Genomic DNA, 19,719 nt, shown 5'->3' with positions numbered 1-19,719 from the left:
CTAAGAAACAATAAAGGAGAAAAGAGGAGGATCAGTAAAGAGCACTAAGGTGATGCAGAATGGCAAAAGGTTATGCTCCAAGGTCAGAACAGTTTGGAAAAGCAGACAGGGAGGTGAAAGTTGGTTGGGGTTGGAAGATGAGTAACCATTTTCAGCAGGTATCCTCTGTGAGGATGGAGAAGGTTTATGGAGAAACAATGCTCTCAGTGGAGGAAGGTGGCTATGTGTATTAAGACCCCTAGTTGGATGAGGAAGGAATATGTGCAATGGATGTGAAAGATTATGTGCAGTAAACCCTTAGGTCCAGCAGATATCGCAGAATTTTGCAACCTGGACAGTTTATATTGTCTTCCTTCCTTCCTTCCTTCCTTCCTTCCTTCCTTCCTTCCTTCCTTCCTTCCTTCCTTCCTTCCTTCCTTCCTTCTCTCTTTTTTTTTTTTGGAGTCTTATTTTTTTTTTAGTTTATGTTGCATAGTTGGAGTTTGGATAAAGGTGCTGGAAGGTTGTTCCTTCAGAGGTCTTTCTCTTTGGCTTTTAGAAAGCCACATGTGGACTTCATGTGCTTTTATGTGGCCCTCCTTCAGTATTGTCATGGGCAGAGGAACATTGCCCACATCTCTTTTTCTTACAAGGCCATCAATCTGAGGAAGTTGGGGCTCATCCTCAGGACCACATTCAAACTTCATAACCTCCGAAAGCCTTATCTCCAGATGCGTCACATTGGAAGTTGGAGTTCCAGCATATGGATTTGGGGAAGACACGCTCAGTTCACACACGTGTTCATGCACCCTGAAAAAGTGAGCAATCTATGAAGGCAAGAAGGTAACATGAGGAGGGCAGAAGAGTACTGAATTCTGAGTGACGCTTGCCATGAGTAGAGTGAAATGACCTGGAGAACAAGTCATTAGAAACTGTTCCCAGAACTGATAGATCCATGGACTCAACCACTCTGGTTCAAGCACAGACCAAGAAACCTTCCAAGATCTTCCTGGAGAAAATGTCTTTGTAATTTTCTGCATTTTGCTGTCATCCAGCACCTTTGGCCTATGGGACTCTGACCTGAGTAAGACAGGCAGAAGTGAATCACTATAAAACTTTTGGAGGCTATGAACCTTCCCACATCTGGGTGATAACACTGATAATTACAACTATTCGTTACTAAGTCTGGAAGGGTTGGGGGAGGTCAGGCTCCACTGCTGGGGCAGCTACTCACAGCTTTGCCTGCAGAGAGAGAGAGGTGAGAACAGAAACGGGGAAAGGTATGCTCAGATGCTTGGGACTGAATAAAGCCGGTTAATTAGCAGTCACTCGCTGTCTCCCGAGTTGAAGAATCTGGTGACAGAATGCTTGTGGATCAAACTGAACATGACAATCTGCAACTTCTTTCCATGCTGACAGGATGGCTGGGACCCAGGGGCAGAGACAAGCACAGAAGTGGTCTCTTAGGTACCAGGATCCCTCCGTACCACCCAGATGTCTCTATAACAGGGAAGTAGACATAAAGACAACTGATTTCACAGAGAAAACGGGACCAGGCATGCTGTAGGCCAGTGTAATCGCTGAGAGGCAAAGGTACATCGCCTGGGATCCAGGATTAAGTTGCAGGGCCCAAGAAGCCCCTGCAGTGTGTGATAGAGCATTTTTCTGAGAAAAAGATCCAGGCCGTTGATTAGATTCTTGAAAGGTTTGACAGGTTTTTTTTTTTTTCCAATGCTACATGGATGGGGTTAGAATCCTCACTTTAGGCCTGGAGGGAAATGGTCTGATGTAGATGGACACTCCTGAGAGACTTCCAGTCCTCACCATCCTGAAGTCAGACTCCAGATGTGTAAACTGTGTGTGTTTACATATAATTCTAGAGGACCCATCAGTGTTAGTTGTCATTGGGGTTTTATTTGTGTGTGTGTGTGTGTGTGTGTGTTTGTTGTTGTTTTGTCAATTTCACAAAGGGGTCCACAACCCTAAAAGAATTAGGAATCTGAAACAGAGACAGGGCCCCAAAGCCACAAGACTGCTGGAAATCTGCAAATAACTGACTTGGTCTGTAGCCAGAGTGATAAAGGTGAGGCACAGGGCAACCTGATTTTGAGCCCAGACATCCCAGACATCCTGACCATCGCCAGGAGTTAGTACAGAACTATCATAGGTTTGCTCTTGCCACCCCCTAAAAGAGAGACCTGGACCCAGAATTAACCACTTTTCCGGTCCTTGTAAGGGTTTGGGTACTCAGGGCAGTGTAGAGACAAGGGCTTCAAATCGAGGCAAATAACCCTGATGGTACATTCCCAGGTCCTGTCCCTTCCCTAGCCAAGTACCCCAGCTTTCACACCCCTAGAAATCTTCTCCATGGCACTCAGAATTCATTAGGTAAATATTTGCTGCAGACTCGGTGCCTAGCTGGACCTAGCATAGGTGCAAAATAAATGTTACCTTGAGTGTTATCCCACCCAGACTAGTTTCGGGCCCCGCACATGGGTGCTCTCTATGCAGTGCTGACCAAGCGCTTTCCATTCTCCCAAGCATGGCCTCTGGTTTCCTGAGGCCGATGCACCAGCAGGTTAGGGGTAGAAGCAGAAAAAGCAAGATCCGCGTGCCAAGAGTGGTTCGAGGCAGGGCCTGAGTGGCGACTCGAGCGGGATGGGATGGGATGGGATGGGATGGATGGGGTGGGGTGGGGTGGAGTGGGGTGGGATGGGATGGGATGGGATGACATGACATGGCATGACATGACATGACATGACATGACATGGATGATGGGATGGGGTGGGATGGATAGGATGGATGGGATGGGATAGATGGGATGGGATGGGATGGGATGGGATGGGATGGGATGGGATGGGATGACATGGGATGGGATGGGGTGAGATGGGGTGGGGTGGGGTGGAGTGGGGTGGGATGGGATGGGATGGGATGGGATGACATGACATGACATGGCATGACATGACATGACATGACATGGCATGACATGACATGACATGACATGACATGGACGATGGGATGAGGTGGGATGGATGGGATGGGATGGGGTGGGATGGGATGGGATGGGATGACATGACATGGCATGGCATGGCATGGCATGACATGACATGACATGGATGATGGGATGGGGTGGGATGGATAGGATGGATGGGATGGGATAGATGGGATGGGATGAGATGGGGTGGGATGGGATGGGATGGGATGGGATGGGATGGCATGGCATGGCATGGCATGACATGACATGACATGGATGATGGGATGGGGTGGGATGGATAGGATGGATGGGATGGGATGGGATAGATGGGATGGGATGGGATGGGATGGGGTGAGATGGGATGCAGCGGGGTGGGCGCACTGCAACCGGGCGGCATAGAGAAGGGGGTGAGTGAGCACTATCGGGGAATGGACAGACACCGCCGGTCGCTCGTCCCTGGTCTCCGCTTCCCCAACCCCCAGGCCGTCTCGAAGCTCCGCTCTCCATACTGAGCAGACCCCGGGCGGCCGATGGACACGTCCCCGGGCAGGATAAGGATCGGCGGGGCGCTCGCTCGCTCGCTTCTCAGCGCGCAATCTCACCATCGGCGCGGCGCGCTCGGCCGCTCCGCTCCGGCCGGGCCGGGAGATGCCAGATGCTATCTAGCGGGGCCAACGGGCGGGCAGCGCCGCCGCCCTGGGCTAGGCACGCTAGGGGTGGCCGCGGGGACCCCGGGCACTCGCCGCTCCGCCCTCTCTCCCGCGCCCCCAAGCCTGCCTTCCCGCCGCTTCTCCCCGGGGGACCCCCATCCCGATCGCCCCAGCCGCCCCCTCTCCCGGCCAGGCCCCGCTGCCCCCTGAAGGTGACGCGCAGCAGTGACCCGGCGCGGGGGACACCGTCGCCCACCCCGAGCCCGCCGCGCCGCGCCGGGCCGGGCCGGGCCGCCGGCTGCTGCCGCTGCCGCTGCTGCCACCGCAATCCCGGCTCCTAAATCAGCGCGGGTGGGGAGGCGCCCCTTCCCCCACCGGCTCCCCGGGCTCCCCCGGGCCGCGATTGGCCGCGCGGGCGCCCCCACCCCCGGACCGCGAGCTCCAGCCGCCGCGCCATTGGCTGCGGGGCTCCGCCAGCCTTTACATAAGCCCGGGCGCGCTCGAGTGGAGTTGTATAAAGCGGGCGAGCGGCGTCGGGGCGGGAGGCGCGAGGCGCAAGGCCAGCCCGGGACCCGGGCTACGGAGCTGGAAAGGCGGCGCGAGCGAGCGAGCGCCCGCGCTCCGGCGCCCCAGGCAGCGGGGCTGAGCCGGCCGGCCGGAGGATGGCCCCGAGCGCGGACGTCGGCGTGAGTATCTCCCCGCGGCGCCCGGGGCTCCCCACGCCACCCCGAAAAAGGCCCAGAAAGTTTCGCCCTCCTTAGCCGCCCCTCCGGGGTGCCCCTGCAGGGCTGCCCGAGACCGCCGGGGCCGCCGCGAAGACAGCGCGGCCGTGGCGCCGGCTTGGCTTGCAACTTGCCCAGGGGCGCCGGACCCCACTAGCGCGCCCGCCCAGCGGGTTTGGGGGCGAGGCGGGAGCGGTGCCGAATGGACCCAGGAAGGTGGGAGGCGAGGTGTCTGCACCCTCCCGGCCGCCCAAGCTGGCAGGGAAGGTGCTGGGAGCGCGCTGGAGGTCAGGTGTTTGGGGAGGGGGCGCCGGAGCCAAGAGGGGGGCGGAGCAGATGAGGGATGTGCCTGGGCTATTGGGGAGACACGCCAGGATGGCTCAGCTCGGGACCCGGGAAGCTGTCTGTCTGTCTGTCTGTCTGTCTGTCTGTCTGTCTGTCTGCCTGTCTGTCTGTCTGTCTGTGAAGAGCCCTGGGGGGCGAGCGCGTTTTCCTGGGGGGAAGCCAAAGCCCCCGCACGGTGTGTGGGGCGGCCAGCTCAAAGCTCCGCCAGCCAGCCCCTGAGCGCGGTTGAGCTGCCAGCAGCCTTTGGCTGGAACGAGGTGTGGTCTCCCCATTCTCCTCCTGTGTCAGGCAATCCACTCCAGGCATTGCGAGGGAACCAAGGTTCTTCCTCGGCCCCGCGGGGCCACGGGGAGGCCTCGGAAGGGCAGCAAGCCGGCCTTGGGGACATGCCCAGCAATGCAGTGAGCTTCTTCGCAGTACAGTAGTTGGAAGCCCTGGTTAGTCTTGTTTCTGCAGAAACCAACTCAAGAATCCAAAGTCATCCCAGCCTGGATGGGCACCTCCCGGAGTGATCAGGAAATACCCAGGGGCTAGGGGGGGCGATGGTCTCCTTGCCTAAGGAATGACTAATGAATATCGTTGCTGTTGGTACTGGGATAGAGGGAGGTACACCCAAGGCACCTTCTGTGAACCCCCCAAACAGGGCTTCATCTCTCCAGGAGGACATGTTCTTGGGTCACACTTGAGGTGTCTTCTGGAGGTGCAGGACTTCCCAAGCGAAGACAGTGAAGATGGATGAAGAAGGTTCTAGAAATAGGCGATAGCTCTGTGGTGCTACCTTAAATCTAAGCAGAGTTCATATGGGAAGAAAAAAGTGAGAGAGAGGGGAGATTAGGTTCCAAACGGAACTAAAGCAAATTCAGAGCATTGCTCTGTTCCCATTCTCAGTCATGGGGCGGGGGAGATGAAAACTACAAACAGGAAACATGGTGGTTCTTCCAATATGATCCTTGAGTGTCTTCTCTCCCCTACTTGGTTAAGAATATTCCCTGGCATCAAGATGTAGAGTCCATTAAGAAGCAATGAAAGGATGGGAGGATTTTGGGGTTCCATTGCTGGCACAATGGACCACAAGGAGAATACTCTGGCTTCCAGTTGCTACCAATAGGCTTGAGAAAGTCAAAGGGGACGTAAATGTTACCATCTTTGCAGCTGCTAAGGTTCAGCTAATATCTTTAGCTTGTATCTCATCCTTGAACATTAGTGAGTATTTTGAACTCCTTGGGTAGCTGCTTTATAGCCTGAAGATTTTTTTTATATGGCCTCTCAGCCCAGACATCAAACCTCAGCTCCATCCTCTGCCTGCAGTCAACGTTTTCCGCTGCATTTCCCAAGACCTTCTTACCACTGGGGATTTGTACAGAGAACTACCTTACCTGCGTCTTGCTCTTCCTTCACTTCTTTCCATCTGGGCTGCACCTGGTGTTTCGAAACTTGATGTTTATTACTTGTCACCCTAGTGTTTGCTTAAGATGCCACATCTTTGGACCCCAGTGAATGCGGTTCTAGGGAGTGGAGTATGGAATTTTAAGGTCTGAGGACCAGTGGCCAGAAAGATAGTCTTATTAAAAGCTGTGTGAGTCCTTTATCCTCTCCTACTGCTTCCAAATCATCCCTGCCACCTGCTGACACAGAACAGCCACCTTGGTGTCCAGAAGGGGGCGCCAAAGGCACCCACAGCTCAGGACCACTGACTCACTTCTTGCCCTTCACTGACCAGAGTAACTTAACACTTTATGTGCATCTCAGGCTTTAGCTTTCAGCCATTGCCTTCATGGTTGGATCTTTTCTGAAACACACACTCAAGACCTCATGTGGTCCCTTAGACTTAGCAAGGTACACGCAAGTCCAACATTCCAAGGGACACTTGGCACCACCTGCTCTCTGAAATCATGCCTTTGTGCTTGATGCTGGTGTGTGCTTTGAGCCCATTAGAGGCTCATAGAGCTCAAGAACATTAGAACTACTAGAAGGAGTTCCTGAAAAGCCTCTATTCCTACTCACTCCCACACCATCGCTCCCACACGGCTTAATGTAGATGAGAAAACAAGCCTGATAAACACAGGCCACTTATCTGAGGTTCACTTATTTGAGGTTCATTGGAACAAGACCAGGTCATGGTCTGCTTCCCAGTTCTCTGCTCAGAACTTGTTCTGCTTCACACCTGCCTCCTCTGGGCTGTGCAGTGGTTAAGAGTCCTCTGCAGAGAAGGTCCTCATAATGACTGGCTCATATTGACTCGTCAGATAGAGAGAAATTGGGAGAGATTTGGTTCAGACCGAGGAGGTGAGGAACACATCAGTTTCTAACAATTATTTGATGATCAAAGCCACCTAATATTATTAGCTGATAATAATTATTAGATGATAGAAATGTCTAATTACTCTCTCCCCCACACATCCTTGCCGTATGACCCCAGTGATCTTTTAGTACAGGATTTCCCAAGCACCCCCTGGAGATGGATGCTGAGATGACACAGAGGGTGGCAGAAATGCAATGGGGGCGGTGGAGGCATTGAGTGGTTTTCTGAAAATCTGCAAAGCCAAGTAAGTTGGGGTTTCTTTGTGTTAAGTCAGAGCAATGTGGTGCCAGGTTTTGTCTACACATGCAGGTGTCAGCAGTGTCATTCTCTCTCCAGAGTGGGGGATCTCAGCCCAGAGCTCTGCCTCTGTCCAGCTTAGGGATGCAGGACTAAGGTTCTCTCTAACCCACAGACACGCCACTTCGGGTGGGGCTTCCAACACTGAGATTCCGGTGAGGAAGAGGATGTTCCTGACCAGTCTTGGCCCCTTTCCCCATCCTTGTTGCTCCCAGCTCAAGGTCAGCATGCTAGGAAGTTCTATTTTTGCCCAATCCTCATGCTTGGTCTTGTTGGTGATGCCACCCTCTCCTCTGCCCTCTCTCTGTTCTGGATGTTGATATCTGAGCTGGGCCTGCTAAGAAGGTTTGCTGAGTGGCCTGCAGACTGCCTCCTGCTTCCTCTCCCCTCCCTCCTTTTGCACACTGCTTGGAGCTCCTCTGGGTCCCTTCAGAGCACAGCCTTATAGGCAGTGACCCTCAGGATGAACTCGTGCTGCCAGGTGATGCCTCTCTGTCCCTCAGGCTTGCCCTAGGGATGCTTGTTGCTAGGGAAGATGCTGGAAGTGTCTCCTCTCCATGTTCTCTCTTTCCTACATTTGCGGTCCCTATCAGCACACAGAACTCGCTGAAGAAATGTGTCTGCATTCTTGAGGCTTGGTCCATTTCTAGTAGGGTCAGGAGGAAAGGATGAATAAGAGTTGCCATTCAGTCCTTTGGGTCTTTTGTGCAAAAAAGGTAAGAGTTTGAGTAGTGGTATGAGATACTGAGAAAGCAAGAATTCTGAATTCTTTTGTTTTGTGCCTTCTAGTATTCCAATATGGTTGGCCCTCACCCAGCCTCTCTCTCCCTGGGAGGGCTGCCCCACCTGGCCTAGTGTCCAGCTACCTCTCTTCTGTCTGGTAGATTTGGGGCCATGCAGGTGAGCAGTTTGCCCCTGTGTCAAGTGAAGCTGACCAGTATCCACTAAGGTCAGCTCATACAGCTCCCAGTAAACAGATGGTGTTGAACAGTGTTGGTCAGAGGCATGCAAGGCTCTGTGGGGAGGACTAGGTGCCCCCAGACATACTTCTGATTTCACACAAGCCAGGTCCATAGGCCAGTTCTGTTGTCCATAATCTTGCTGGCACTGGTAGACGAGGCCTTGGCATGATTCCCTCCTGGCCTTCTTTCCTCTCCTACCTTGAGCTTTTCATTTTGGGGTTCTGCCATGCTTGGGGAAAAGAAATTTTACAGGTCCCAGGATAATTCTGAGTGTGATGGAAGGCCCTGAGCTATTGATTCCTCAGGAAGAATCCTTGTGCCGGGAGAAGGCCATGATTTAAGAGCGCTGACAAATTCGTGCTCCCTGAGCCTCCTGCAGGCTGCAGATAGAGACTGCCAGGCCAGCTGGGGTGCTGTGTGGGATTTCTGGGGAGTCTGGCTAGTTGCTGAGGGGACCAGCACCTGTGAACTCTCCTTAGGAGAAAGTATAGGATCAGCTGCTTCACCATCACACCAGACACTCCTGGCCCACTTAAGGCATTTTGGAAACACAAAGCAGCGGTGAGGACCAAAAGGCTTTCTTGGCAAAGTATGTAGACAGGCCAGAGGGTCTAGAGGAGAAGAGGCCTCGTCCACAGACCACTCTTGTTCTTGACCTTTGAGACTGGGTGAACCCAGAGGCATTACTAGTCCTGCCCCAAATCACAGTCATCTTTGATTATGACAGTGGAGTGAGGGGTGGGGTACAGATGCTTCTGACATCCCCAGAGCCATTTAGCCATTAGATAGAGCTAAATATTTTGCAATGTGTGGCCGTCCCCCAACTAACAGTTGCCAGGCTGAAATTAGCAATAGTACCATGGCTCTATTTGGGGTTTTGGAGGTCTTGCCAGTGGTGTCCAAAGAAGCTCCTGGTATTAAGCTCAGGATCATTCCTGGCCAGGGAACCATGTAGTGCCAGGGTCTGAACCCAGCTTCCTGCATGCAAAACATGAACTTCGGCCCACTGAACCCTCCGGAAGGTTCAGTGTTAAGAAAACTTAGGGCATCAGATAAAGAATGCCCGCAGGACCAAGATAGCGGGGATTTTAGAAGCATTCTCCTGCAGCTTTACTGATCCTCAGCTGAGGACCACAGGATCAGAAAGGTGAAGAAACTAGCCAGAGGTGCACCAATAGCAGACGGGCAAAGCTGGAATTCAGATCTGCTCTTTTCTGAGACTGACTGACCAATACTCCCCAAAAAATCTTGTGACAATTACATGTGAGCATGAAAACACTTAGAAATCATAAAAAGACTATTATTAATATTGCTATTATTAGGGATTAGGGAGTTGAGGAGTTCTATTTCGGGTTCTGCCACTGACTCATTGTATAACGTCGGGTACGTGGCTCCCCCACCCCCAGGCTTTATGAGTATTTGGGGTTGCAATTGGGAGAGGATGATCTTAGCAAATTCTAAGCATATCATATCATCTTGAAAAGTTCCAAAGTTATTTGCCCTTCAGAAACCCCGGGCACTTTAAAATAATAAAGACAGATTTTCCTTGAAAGAAATCCTGTTGAGTTCTTTAGAAGACAGAGCTTTCTTCTTGGAAAGTATCCAGGGCTCCATCCCTGTGAGTTGGTTCCAGCTCAGGGAATCTGATCAACATCCGGAGGAGAAACTGAAGCTTCACAAATGACAGGCAGCGGGGCCTGTTTTCTGTCCCTCTGGGAAGGGAGGTGGCTCCTCTTCTATCCTTTCCTGCTGTACCAGTGCTGGGGCTTACAGAAAGAACCTGAGTGCAGAGCTGGGAGGGGGTGTCATTAATTAGTAAAACCTTGTTTACTTAACAGACACTTACTTAAAGATCTCTACCAAGAGGGCTTGATGTATGGCTTTAATTAGCCATAGATGAATCTGGGGTGGGACAGGACCCAGACCCTCCCCGTTGTTGCCATGACTTTTATCTTTATTTGTAGCTGACAAGCTCAGTGACAAGGTCACTGGAATCTGATGCTGAGCACAGGCATCCCGCTGGCTGGAAAAGGGACAGCAGGACTCCTCTGAAAAGCTGCTCCCACTTACCTGGAGAGCAACCCCCAAGAGAGATTTCTCTCCTTGCTGGCCCACCCTCCTTTCAGGGATCTTCCTGCTATGCAAATTCTGGCACAACCTTCAGAAGAGGAGCTGGGAGCCCCTCATCTCCGCACATGCTAAGGAACTCTCCTGGGATAGGCAGGGGCAGACTGACTCTGGATTTTTATTGTTTGTACCACATCTACCAATGCTCAGTATTTGGGGGATGCTCCCACAAGTGGTGGGGGGTACAAGAGGCGCTAGAGATTGGTCCCAGTGTTCCTGCATGGAAAGCATGAGTCCAGCCCTTGGAGCCATCTCACAGCCCCTGGGGTGGTATTTTTCTCCTGAGACCTGGCCTTAGTCAGGGAATTAGAGGTGGAAAGTTACTTAGAACTTTGTAGAGGACCAATGTTAATCCCTACTCTTCCCTCCGAGGGGGCGTGTCATCCCAGAATGCTCATCCCTGGGCCTGCTGTAAACACCCAGTATGCCAGGGCTGGGGCCCAGCTCCTGGAGTTGTGTCCTGTAATCAGAGAGGTTGAGTGATCCTTTAGATCCCCAACAGCCGCCTTGTCTTATATATACCATTCATCTGAGTAGTTGAGTGCAGATAGAGGCTTTGGCAAGTGGAGAAATCCTTTCTTGAATGGGGAGAGACCCTTGTTTCTTTAGTTCTGGGCTCTGATAAACATGTGTCAAGCACAATGGGTGCAGGGAGGGAAGAAATGAGAAGTGAACAGTGATCATTTATGGCACGGATAGCACTGGGGTGAAAATGGCCATCCCAGTTAGCCTGCCTCAGTGACACCAGTCTCACTTTCAGACTTGGCCTGAAAACTCTATGGCCCTTTAAAGTGTTGTGATCACAAGTGTGAGGGCCCCAGACAGATCCTACCCAAGAGGGCCAGCTCTGAACCTGAGGCAAGGTCAGGTTTCTCCTTTTTCTGCTCCTACCCTGAGGAAGTTCAGCCCAGACTTACCTTGCTGCTCAAAGCTGACAGAATAGACAGCCAATAGGATTTCCACTGAAGACAGAACAGGGAATGAATCATTGTTCCCCGAGGATGCTTTTAAATAGCTAGGTCTACTAATGTGTTTTAAATGATTTAGAAAACAAAACAAAAATCCTGACCCATAGACTCTTAAGGAAAAGAACTTTGGAGGTAATCCAGTATCCTACTGCCCCAGCCCTTAGTCCACTCACCTGAGGTCCATTCCTAGTGTGACACTCACTTTCAGAAACAATCCAGATATCCAGCTGCCTCACAGCTGCCTGCACACAATACTTTCCCCCATCTTCCTGCTCCTCTGTCCACACACCCAAATACTGCAGGATAGCGCCAAGCTGGGTCACATCCATTCATTGATTTATAGATGGCAGCTTCCTGGAATCCAGCCCTGGTTAAAAGCCAGATTTCTCTTCTCCACAGAAACTTTCCCACATGCAATCCCAGTTTACTCCTCCCTTTTGCAGGCCATATCTGGACTCTGCCCTGGACTGTGTCTGAGATTAGAAGCATCTTGAAGTCAGGACTCAGATCTTAGGTATCATTTCCAACCTAGCTCCTAAACATCTCCTAGATGTTTGAGGAATGAATGTGTAAACTTGCAGTCAGTGAAGGAATTCTAGGGTTGAACAGTTGTAAATAAGAAGTCAAAGCACTCTGCTCAGTCCCTAGATGCATTAGTTAACAGAGGGAAGCCTATTCCTCAAAGTCTTACAGTCCCTCCCCTTCCATTCAACATTTGACAAGTGCTTCCGGAAGGGAAGCACACACTGGGCTGGACTCCATCTCTGGGATATGGAGGGTCATCCTAGAAGCATTTATCAGCAGCCGTTAGCAGCATGATTGTCATGCTCACAACCATGCCCCTCGTGGACTCTGTCTGCCAGGCACCGTGCTCTGCACTCAGCACGCCTCATCTTGTCTCATTTCCCAACCTCCGGGTCTGGAAACCTGAGCAGTTAATAATACTTATTAAGGAACTGCTCTGCCCCGTGCAGGGGGCTCCGAGACTTCATTTGTCCTCTCACTTCAGAAACAGCATTTCATTAGTCTGCTAGTCTCGATGGCACCGCCTGCCTTGGTCCCTTGAGTCTCTGTCTGCCTTTTTCCTGCAGTGGGACCAAGTGTTCTCTCTGAGCACTGCTGCAGGCAGTATCTGGAGGGCCCTGCAGTATCTGGGAGAAGGTACCTGTGCTTCTGGGAGAGAGGAAGGTGTGGAAGTCTGGAGTTTGGCTTCTACTGGATAGTGCAGAGGACTGAGGCTAGGAATAGCCAGAGAACCATGGATGGCTGAGAATTAGGATGCACTCCCCTGGGCCTGGGCTTAATTATGGTCACAGCTGTTTCCCAGTGCTGAAAACACAGACACAGGGTAGGTGCACCAGAATATCCAAAGAGTGAATCAGGGACAGCCTCCAGCTTCCTCTGCCTCTTGGGCATCCTTCTAGGACTCTTGACTTCCGGCCCCGCCTTCCTTCTCTCCAAGGATCCTTATATCCTTCCTCAGTGTTGTTCCAAAAACATGCCCCTAGCCATCATACTCTCTCCTGCATTGGGTTCCCCTTGCTCAACAAGCCTGCACAATCTTTTTCAGATTCCTCTGTGCTAGTCATGCTGCCCCCTTGCTGTGGTCCAGTCACACAGCACTCACTGGGCCACACAGACCAGTTTGCTGCCATGCTGTGGCTGCCCAGCCTGGTCTCCTCACCAGCTCCCACACCCATTTGCTTCTGCCTTCCCCAGGCAGAACTCTTGTTCCTCTTGATTGAAGACAGCCTTGGTTGGTGTCTTGAAAAAAACAAGTGTCATTTCTCAGAAAGATGGTGGAGTCCATCGGCTTAGGCACAATTCCTGACTCTGCTGTGTACTGACTGTCACCTTTAGCACATTACTTACCCTCCCTGTGCCTTAGTTTTCTCACTGAGAAACAGGTCAATAGTAGGCTCTACTTCTTAAGGGTACTATGAAAATTGTGACCCCTTCTGGAAAGGGTTAGTGCAGTGTGGCACCTAGCAGGCGAGAAACTCTGTCTCATGTACAGGGTCCTTAATTAGTCATGATCAGCTCTGGGATTGAGGGGGAGACTGCTGAGAGAAGCAGTGGAAAAAAGCAAGAGTCAGGGTGCAGTCAGCAAGTCAGACTGTTGTTCAGGTGAAGGAGAAAGGGACATGAAGATGGACAGCCTGGGAGACTCCCCCAGCAGTGGCCATAGGAGCAAGGAAAGCCAGGAAACCCGAACGCAGCCAGAGTCCAACCAGAGCAGTGATGGGTTTGCAAGGACTAGCACCCACATTCCTACTCAAATCTTGTCTGACAGGGCGCAGCCAGGTGGCGGTTCATGAGCATCACTGCAGACACAGCTGCAGATGGTGTGTGTGGAGGGGAGGGTTGCAAGGGCTGAGGTCTCCTGGAGGCTCACTGAGGTGCCTGCCCTTCCATGCACCTTCTCAAAGGGACAAGCTCACTGGCAGGGATGAGTCCTGCAGACCAGGACAGACTGGCTGCAGTTCAATACAAGCTGTGCCAATAGGAGACAGGGGTTCTATCTCCTGTACCACATGTGGTTCCCTGAGCACAGCCAGGAGTCACCCCAACTCCAGAGTAGAAAATAGCCTTGAACATGGCCAGATGTGAACCACCACCCCCCAAAAAAAGGAAAAAGATTTCTTTAGTCCAGTTCTTCCCAAATCTCCTCTCTGGTGAGTGTGTCCCCTAGCCCAGAGGGTTCTGTAGGAGGAAGGAGAAACCAGGACCCCCATGACTGCCTCACCTTCACACTGTGACACTGGAACTTATTGTAAGGACTGTTCTGGGCATGGCAGAATGTTGGGCAGTTCCATCAGCACCCGTCTGGGCTGTAATGGGCCACAATGTCCTGGAGAAGGTGCCAGGCTGCTAAACCACTGGCAACCCCAAAGCCCTAGCACTGTTCTCTCCTCCTATAGCAGGTCTTTTGCTGGGAAACTAGCTTTGGGGGCTTTGTCCAACTCTGACCCCACAAGTGGAGCAGGTCAGGTATCCAGGGGTCTTGGACCTTAGAGGAGCCTATTCTCTGCCCTTTCCTCTCCTGTTTTCCATCTCTCTCTGAGCACTCTCCCCTACCCTAGTCTTCCTGTCCTCCAAGGGAGCTCTACCTGTTCCTCCTCCTCTCCCTCACAGCTCCCCTGAATGCAGATGTGGAGGCTGGTTCCCTATAGCCCTCCTTGTGGAGGACATCCCTGTGAGGGTCTGAGCTCCTCTGTTTAGTGTTAAATACATGGGCTTACACCCAGCAGCATTGATGTCTATAGTACTACATGTTTTTGCTTCCTTATTCATTTAGAGGTGCTGGGGGGATCATCAGGAATTCACCCACCAACACTGGGTGTGGGGCATGTGGTACAGGACTGGAACTCAGTCCCTGGTGCTGGTGCCTGCTGGGTGCCTTAGAGGCTGTAGCCCCCATGGCCCTCTCCCACTACCCCGCCTTCTGGAGCAGTTCCTTGCTCCCTGTTCCTTCAGGACATCTGAAACATTTGAGGCTCTCACTTTTGTATGTGCTCAGGATGGTGTCCTCGGCTCATGGATAATTGCTAAAGAACTGCTTGTCCTGGAAATTGCCCTGGAAGCATCTCCCCACAGCTGCCTGACCCCATATCACGACCAAGGTTGCTTGGTTACCAGTTTTCAGACCCAATTCAGCAAAGTCCCAAGACCACAGAAAACTGAGTTTAGCGGCATGTGACCCACAGTCGATGTCTAAAGAATCTCTAACCATAGCACTTTCTATGCCCTGTCTGCTACCTCCACCCCACTTACCTGAAAGCCTCCCTTCCTAGGTCACTGCAGATGGGTAAGGCCCAGAAACATTCGGAAGTCTCCAGAGGGTTTCTGATGGATCTGATACTCCATGAAGTCCCTAACTTCAGGCTGTGGCTTATTCATTTGTTTATCTTTCCTTTTTTCCTTTTCTTTCATTTCTTCATGAAGACTGTTCCAACAGGTTGCTTAGAGAGCATTGTTAAGAAATCTTTATCACACAACAGCTCTCATTGCCTGAAACAGTCTTGCCCACTCTCCTTGGTAAGAATCTTTCCAGCCCCTCCCTCCCCTCTTCTCCCCTGCAGTAGCAGCCCATGTCTTTGTCTTCCCTCCCCTCTCCTGCAGGAATTGTCCCTCTCTTCTTTCTTCTCCTCCCCTGCAATTACAGCCCCTCCCCTCCCCCCCCCCCCCCCGAGGGACAGTTGCTTCCTCCCCTGCAGAAGCAGCCCTTGCCCTCTCCCTGCAGCGATCACCTCTCTCTTTCCTGCAGGAGCAGTCTCTGGCCTCTCCCTCCTCCTCAGGTATATTCCTTAGAAAGCCTTGGAACTGACTCAGCCCTGGGCTATCTCTGCTCAAGTTCTGCTTTGACATCTAACCTGCCTCTTAGGACTTCATGGTCCCAGGTTGTCCAAGGACTTGCACTACCCGTTCCTTGGCGTCGCCCTGCCTCTGAGGGCTGCTTCACTGCTCAGACACATGGAGGGAGCCAATCCACATATATTCCCAGACAAAATCAGTTCAACCTTCTTTTAATTGTTTTTGACCTTTCTCCACATTCTCCCCCAAAGATTCAGATGTTTTTAGCAATGGGATGGTGAGTCTCCTGAAGTCACCATGTGAACTGTGAGGTCACCTGGGCACTCCCTGTTCCTTTGCTGGAGTCAATCCCAGTCCACTTTGCTTTCTTCCTGAAACTCTGCATCCTGACTCCCCTCCTTCCATACTCTCTTAATAAATAGATTTTCCACATATAATTCAACAAGCAGATGATGAATTTGAGTATTAGAAATATTTTTTACTTCAGGTCAGATGACAGCTGACTTTCATAACTAGGGTTCTCAATGGAGGTTCTCTTCCAGGCTGGCCAAACAAGTCATCTAGGAAGCGCCCAAAGATATCCTATCCTAGCCAATTAGAGTAGAAAGCAGGTAAAGGGTTTTGGCAGCAACTTGTCTCTAAATACTCAAGTGATTTGATTTTGGGGGGCAGCAAGGGTGGAGAGCTTTGCTGTTGAGCAGGTTCTGCATAGCAGCAACCTACTAGGCAGCATATTCTCCTTATAGATGCTGAATTATACCCCCACCCAACGGATTCACAAAATCCAAACCTGCTTTTACAAAATCCTCAGTTGAATTAATAGGCATGTTACCATTTGAGAAGTATTGCTTTGAGGGAAAAGGTACTTTCAAAGTAGCTGTGTGATTGGTTGCCAGAAAGGTTGCTGATTCCCACTCTCACTCAGGCAGGTTCTTTCATTTAACTGATATGAATTGAGCACCTACTAATGACAGGTGTTTTCATGACTTTGGCACACACCTTGCATACCTCTCTCTTAGTGCCTGCATTTGGCCTTCCAGACTCCATTTTCTCTGGACTTTGACTTTCCATGTTTGCACTCTCTCCTCTCCTTGATCTCACTTGCTCTGGTTGCAACCTTCTTTGCACTCTCTTTTCACTTCTTTGCAAACATTAGAATCAGAATCCCTTTGTCACTCCCTATCAGCTGTGGCCATTTGATGTTTAGCTGAAGAGAGGCCCAGTTTGAGAGCAGCATGATAGACTGAAACTGCAACCCTTGGGACCTCCCAAGTTGATTTCAACCCTTTAACTCTAGAGACAAAGGAAAAGGCTCTGGAACTAATCTCACACCTTTGCTATGTACCATAATAGCCTGGTTTCTTACTTCCGGAAGTGATTGTATAGAAACTTGTTATTCACTGTCATTTGTGGACTAGCAACATCAGCAGAACCTGGGAACTTGTTAGAAATATAGACTCTTGGGCTTTCCTGTCCAGTTGAATCAGAAGCTGCATTTTAACAAATCACCCGGAGATTGCCGTGTACGTTCGACTTTGAGAGGCACTGATATAGAACAGTGTTTCTCAAATTCCGCAACACATTAGAGTCACATGGGGAGTTTTTAAATCAGATGTCTCTTCCGTATTCAAACTAAATGAAGATACTTTGGGGTGAGACCCCGGCATCAAAGTGCTCTTTTTTGTGGAAAATATTGTAACCTAAATTTAACATTTGAACCAAATTACATTTCAACCATTTATGAACTGATAATATAAATTACATCTTTCAAAGTACTATGAAATGCATTTCCATTCTTGTGTAGCGGTCACTCCCATCACTCCCATTTACTTCCAGAACTATTTCATCTTCCCAAACTGAAACACTATATCCCGTCAGCTCTAACCCCCTGTATTCCTTTTCCATCTGCCCTGGCAACTACCCTTTCTGCCATATGCAAATCCCACATTTTGTTTATCCATTCAACAGTCTACACCCTCCCCTTGAAAGGGGGCAGGGGACATTGGGTTTTTTTTTGTTTTGTTTTTTGTTTTTTATCCTATTTTGCAGAGCTGGGGACTAATCTCGGGCATTCAAGTACGTGTTCTAGCACTGAGCCATATTCTCAACCCCATGGTTCTTTGGGAGACAGTCTCCTCCCCCCAGTAGAATTGTTAGATTGCATGTAATTGCATTTCAGATATTTTGAGGCTGCAAAGCAGTTCTGCACAGTAGCTGCACTATTTTATTTTCTTTGAACAATTTTCAAGGTCCCAAGTCTTTACATCTTCACCAGCAATCACAACTTTCTAGATTTTGCTGTTGTTCAGCAGACATTATTTATCTCACTGTAGCTTGGATCTGTATATCCCTAATGGTTAGTGGTGTTGTGTTGAATAACATTAATTATACAGTCCAGGATGGAGGTGGATGATGGTGAGATGGAGGGATGGAGGCCTTTCTCTGCCAGCCAGGTCCACATGCCTGAAACTCTCTCCAGCCTGAGGGTTCAGGGTAGCAGTGAGGAAAAGTTTCACAGAAATCAGGTTTCAGGAGACATGAAGCTTTTATTCAAGGCCCTAGCCACCATGTGTGGCCTATGCTTAAACCTTTTACGCTGGTTCCATAGTCAGCCCTGCACTCAAACTTGTCTCTCATAATTCTCCATCCTGCCAGCACTTCTTGTGCTTCTCTCTTGCTGAATCTCTCTCCCACCTTCAATCAAATCCCTTTCCTACCCCTGAGACAATCCTTTTGTTACCTTCCAAAGACCCCTTCCAGAAATGGGCTGGTCTTACTATCAGGTAAGGTTATGCAGAAGATGGAGGTGGGGTGACAGTGTTGAACATCTTTTCATATATTAACCAGCCACTCATATATATTCTTGGGATAAATGTCTATTCAAATTTTTTGTCTATTTGGAATTGAGTTGTTTCTTTTTTTATTTTTTATTTATTCATTTATTTATTTTGTTTTTTGGGCCACACCTGGTGACGCTCAGGAGTTATTCCTGGCTATGCACTCAGAAATCATTCCTGGCTTGGGGGACCACATGGGACACCAGGGGATCTGTCCTAGACTAGTATATGCAAGGCAAATGCCTTACAGCTTGCACCACTGCTCCGGCCCCTCTTTATTTTTTTTAATTTTTTATTGCTTTATTTAAGTACCATGCTTGCAAATGTGTCCATTTTTGGGTTTATGTTATACAATATACACCATCCTTCACCGGTGCACCCTTTTTATCACCATCATCGATGTCTCCCATTTCCCTCCCATCCCCTGCCCTTTTCACCCCTACCTTACTTTAGGGCAGGCTATTTGCTTTTCTCTCTCTCACTCACTCTCTCTCTCTCTTTTTGTCTTTCTCCCTCTGCCCTCTCTTTCCTTTATGACTCTGTGGTTTGCACTATTGTTAATGGAGGGGTACCTTGCCTGTTAGTTTCTCCCCTTTCAACACCAAGTTCTTGTCCAAGCAATAAGTTCTAACCATCATTGTCCTAGTAGACCCTTCTCTATTCTAGCTACACTCACCACTCTGTGAGTGCTGGAAATCTAACCTGTGCTGGAAATCCTCCTGACTCTTGTCTCTATTGTTTTTGGGTATATTACCATACTATCTCTGGTTTTTCTTATATCCCATAAATGAGTGAGATTATTCTGTCTATCCCTCTCTCTCTGACTCATTTCACTCTGCATAATAGGCAAATTTCATGACTTAATTTTTCCTAGTGACTGCATAGTATTTCTTTGTTTAGATGTACCACAGTTTCATTTGTTGTCAGACACCTCTGTTGTTTCCAGAATCTGGCTATTGTAATAGTGCTACACTGAACATAGGAGTGCAGAAAGCATTTTGTATTATGTCTATGTGTTCCTGGAGTATATCCCTAGGAGTGATATTGCTGGGTCATATGAAAGCTCAATTTCTACTTTTTTGAAGAATATTCATGTTGTTTCCCAAAAAAGGCTGGATCAGCCTGCATTTCTTTTCTTTTTTAAACTTTATTTATGTATTGATTGGTTGATTTTTGGGCCACACCCAGAGATGCTCAGGGATTACTCCTGGCTGTGCACTCAGAAATCGCCCCTGGCAGGCT

General features: G+C 49.9%; 2 protein-coding genes across 2 annotated transcripts in view; both read left to right on the top strand.

Annotated features, from left to right (window-relative positions):
- Window positions 1-3,309: 3,309 nt before the first annotated feature.
- On the top strand, window positions 3,310-4,249 carry LOC126033418 (collagen alpha-1(I) chain-like). Its single transcript, XM_049790408.1, has 3 exons — window positions 3,310-3,364; window positions 3,436-3,815; window positions 3,950-4,249. Exons 1-3 carry the CDS (start codon window positions 3,310-3,312, stop codon window positions 4,247-4,249), a joined length of 735 nt encoding a protein of 244 aa, XP_049646365.1.
- Window positions 4,154-19,719, top strand: part of CRTAC1 (cartilage acidic protein 1) — a 541,606-nt gene continuing 526,040 nt past the window's right edge. Inside the window, exon 1 of the mRNA XM_049790858.1 lies at window positions 4,154-4,289. Coding sequence (XP_049646815.1) covers window positions 4,266-4,289 — 24 coding nt within the window. The 5' untranslated portion in view covers window positions 4,154-4,265. The remainder of the gene's footprint in view (window positions 4,290-19,719) is intronic.

Source organism: Suncus etruscus, chromosome 17 (assembly GCF_024139225.1).
Source record: "Suncus etruscus isolate mSunEtr1 chromosome 17, mSunEtr1.pri.cur, whole genome shotgun sequence".
NCBI lineage: Eukaryota > Metazoa > Chordata > Mammalia > Eulipotyphla > Soricidae > Suncus > Suncus etruscus.
Note: the sequence above shows the minus strand (reverse complement) of the source record. Positions and strands in the feature narration are given on the sequence as shown.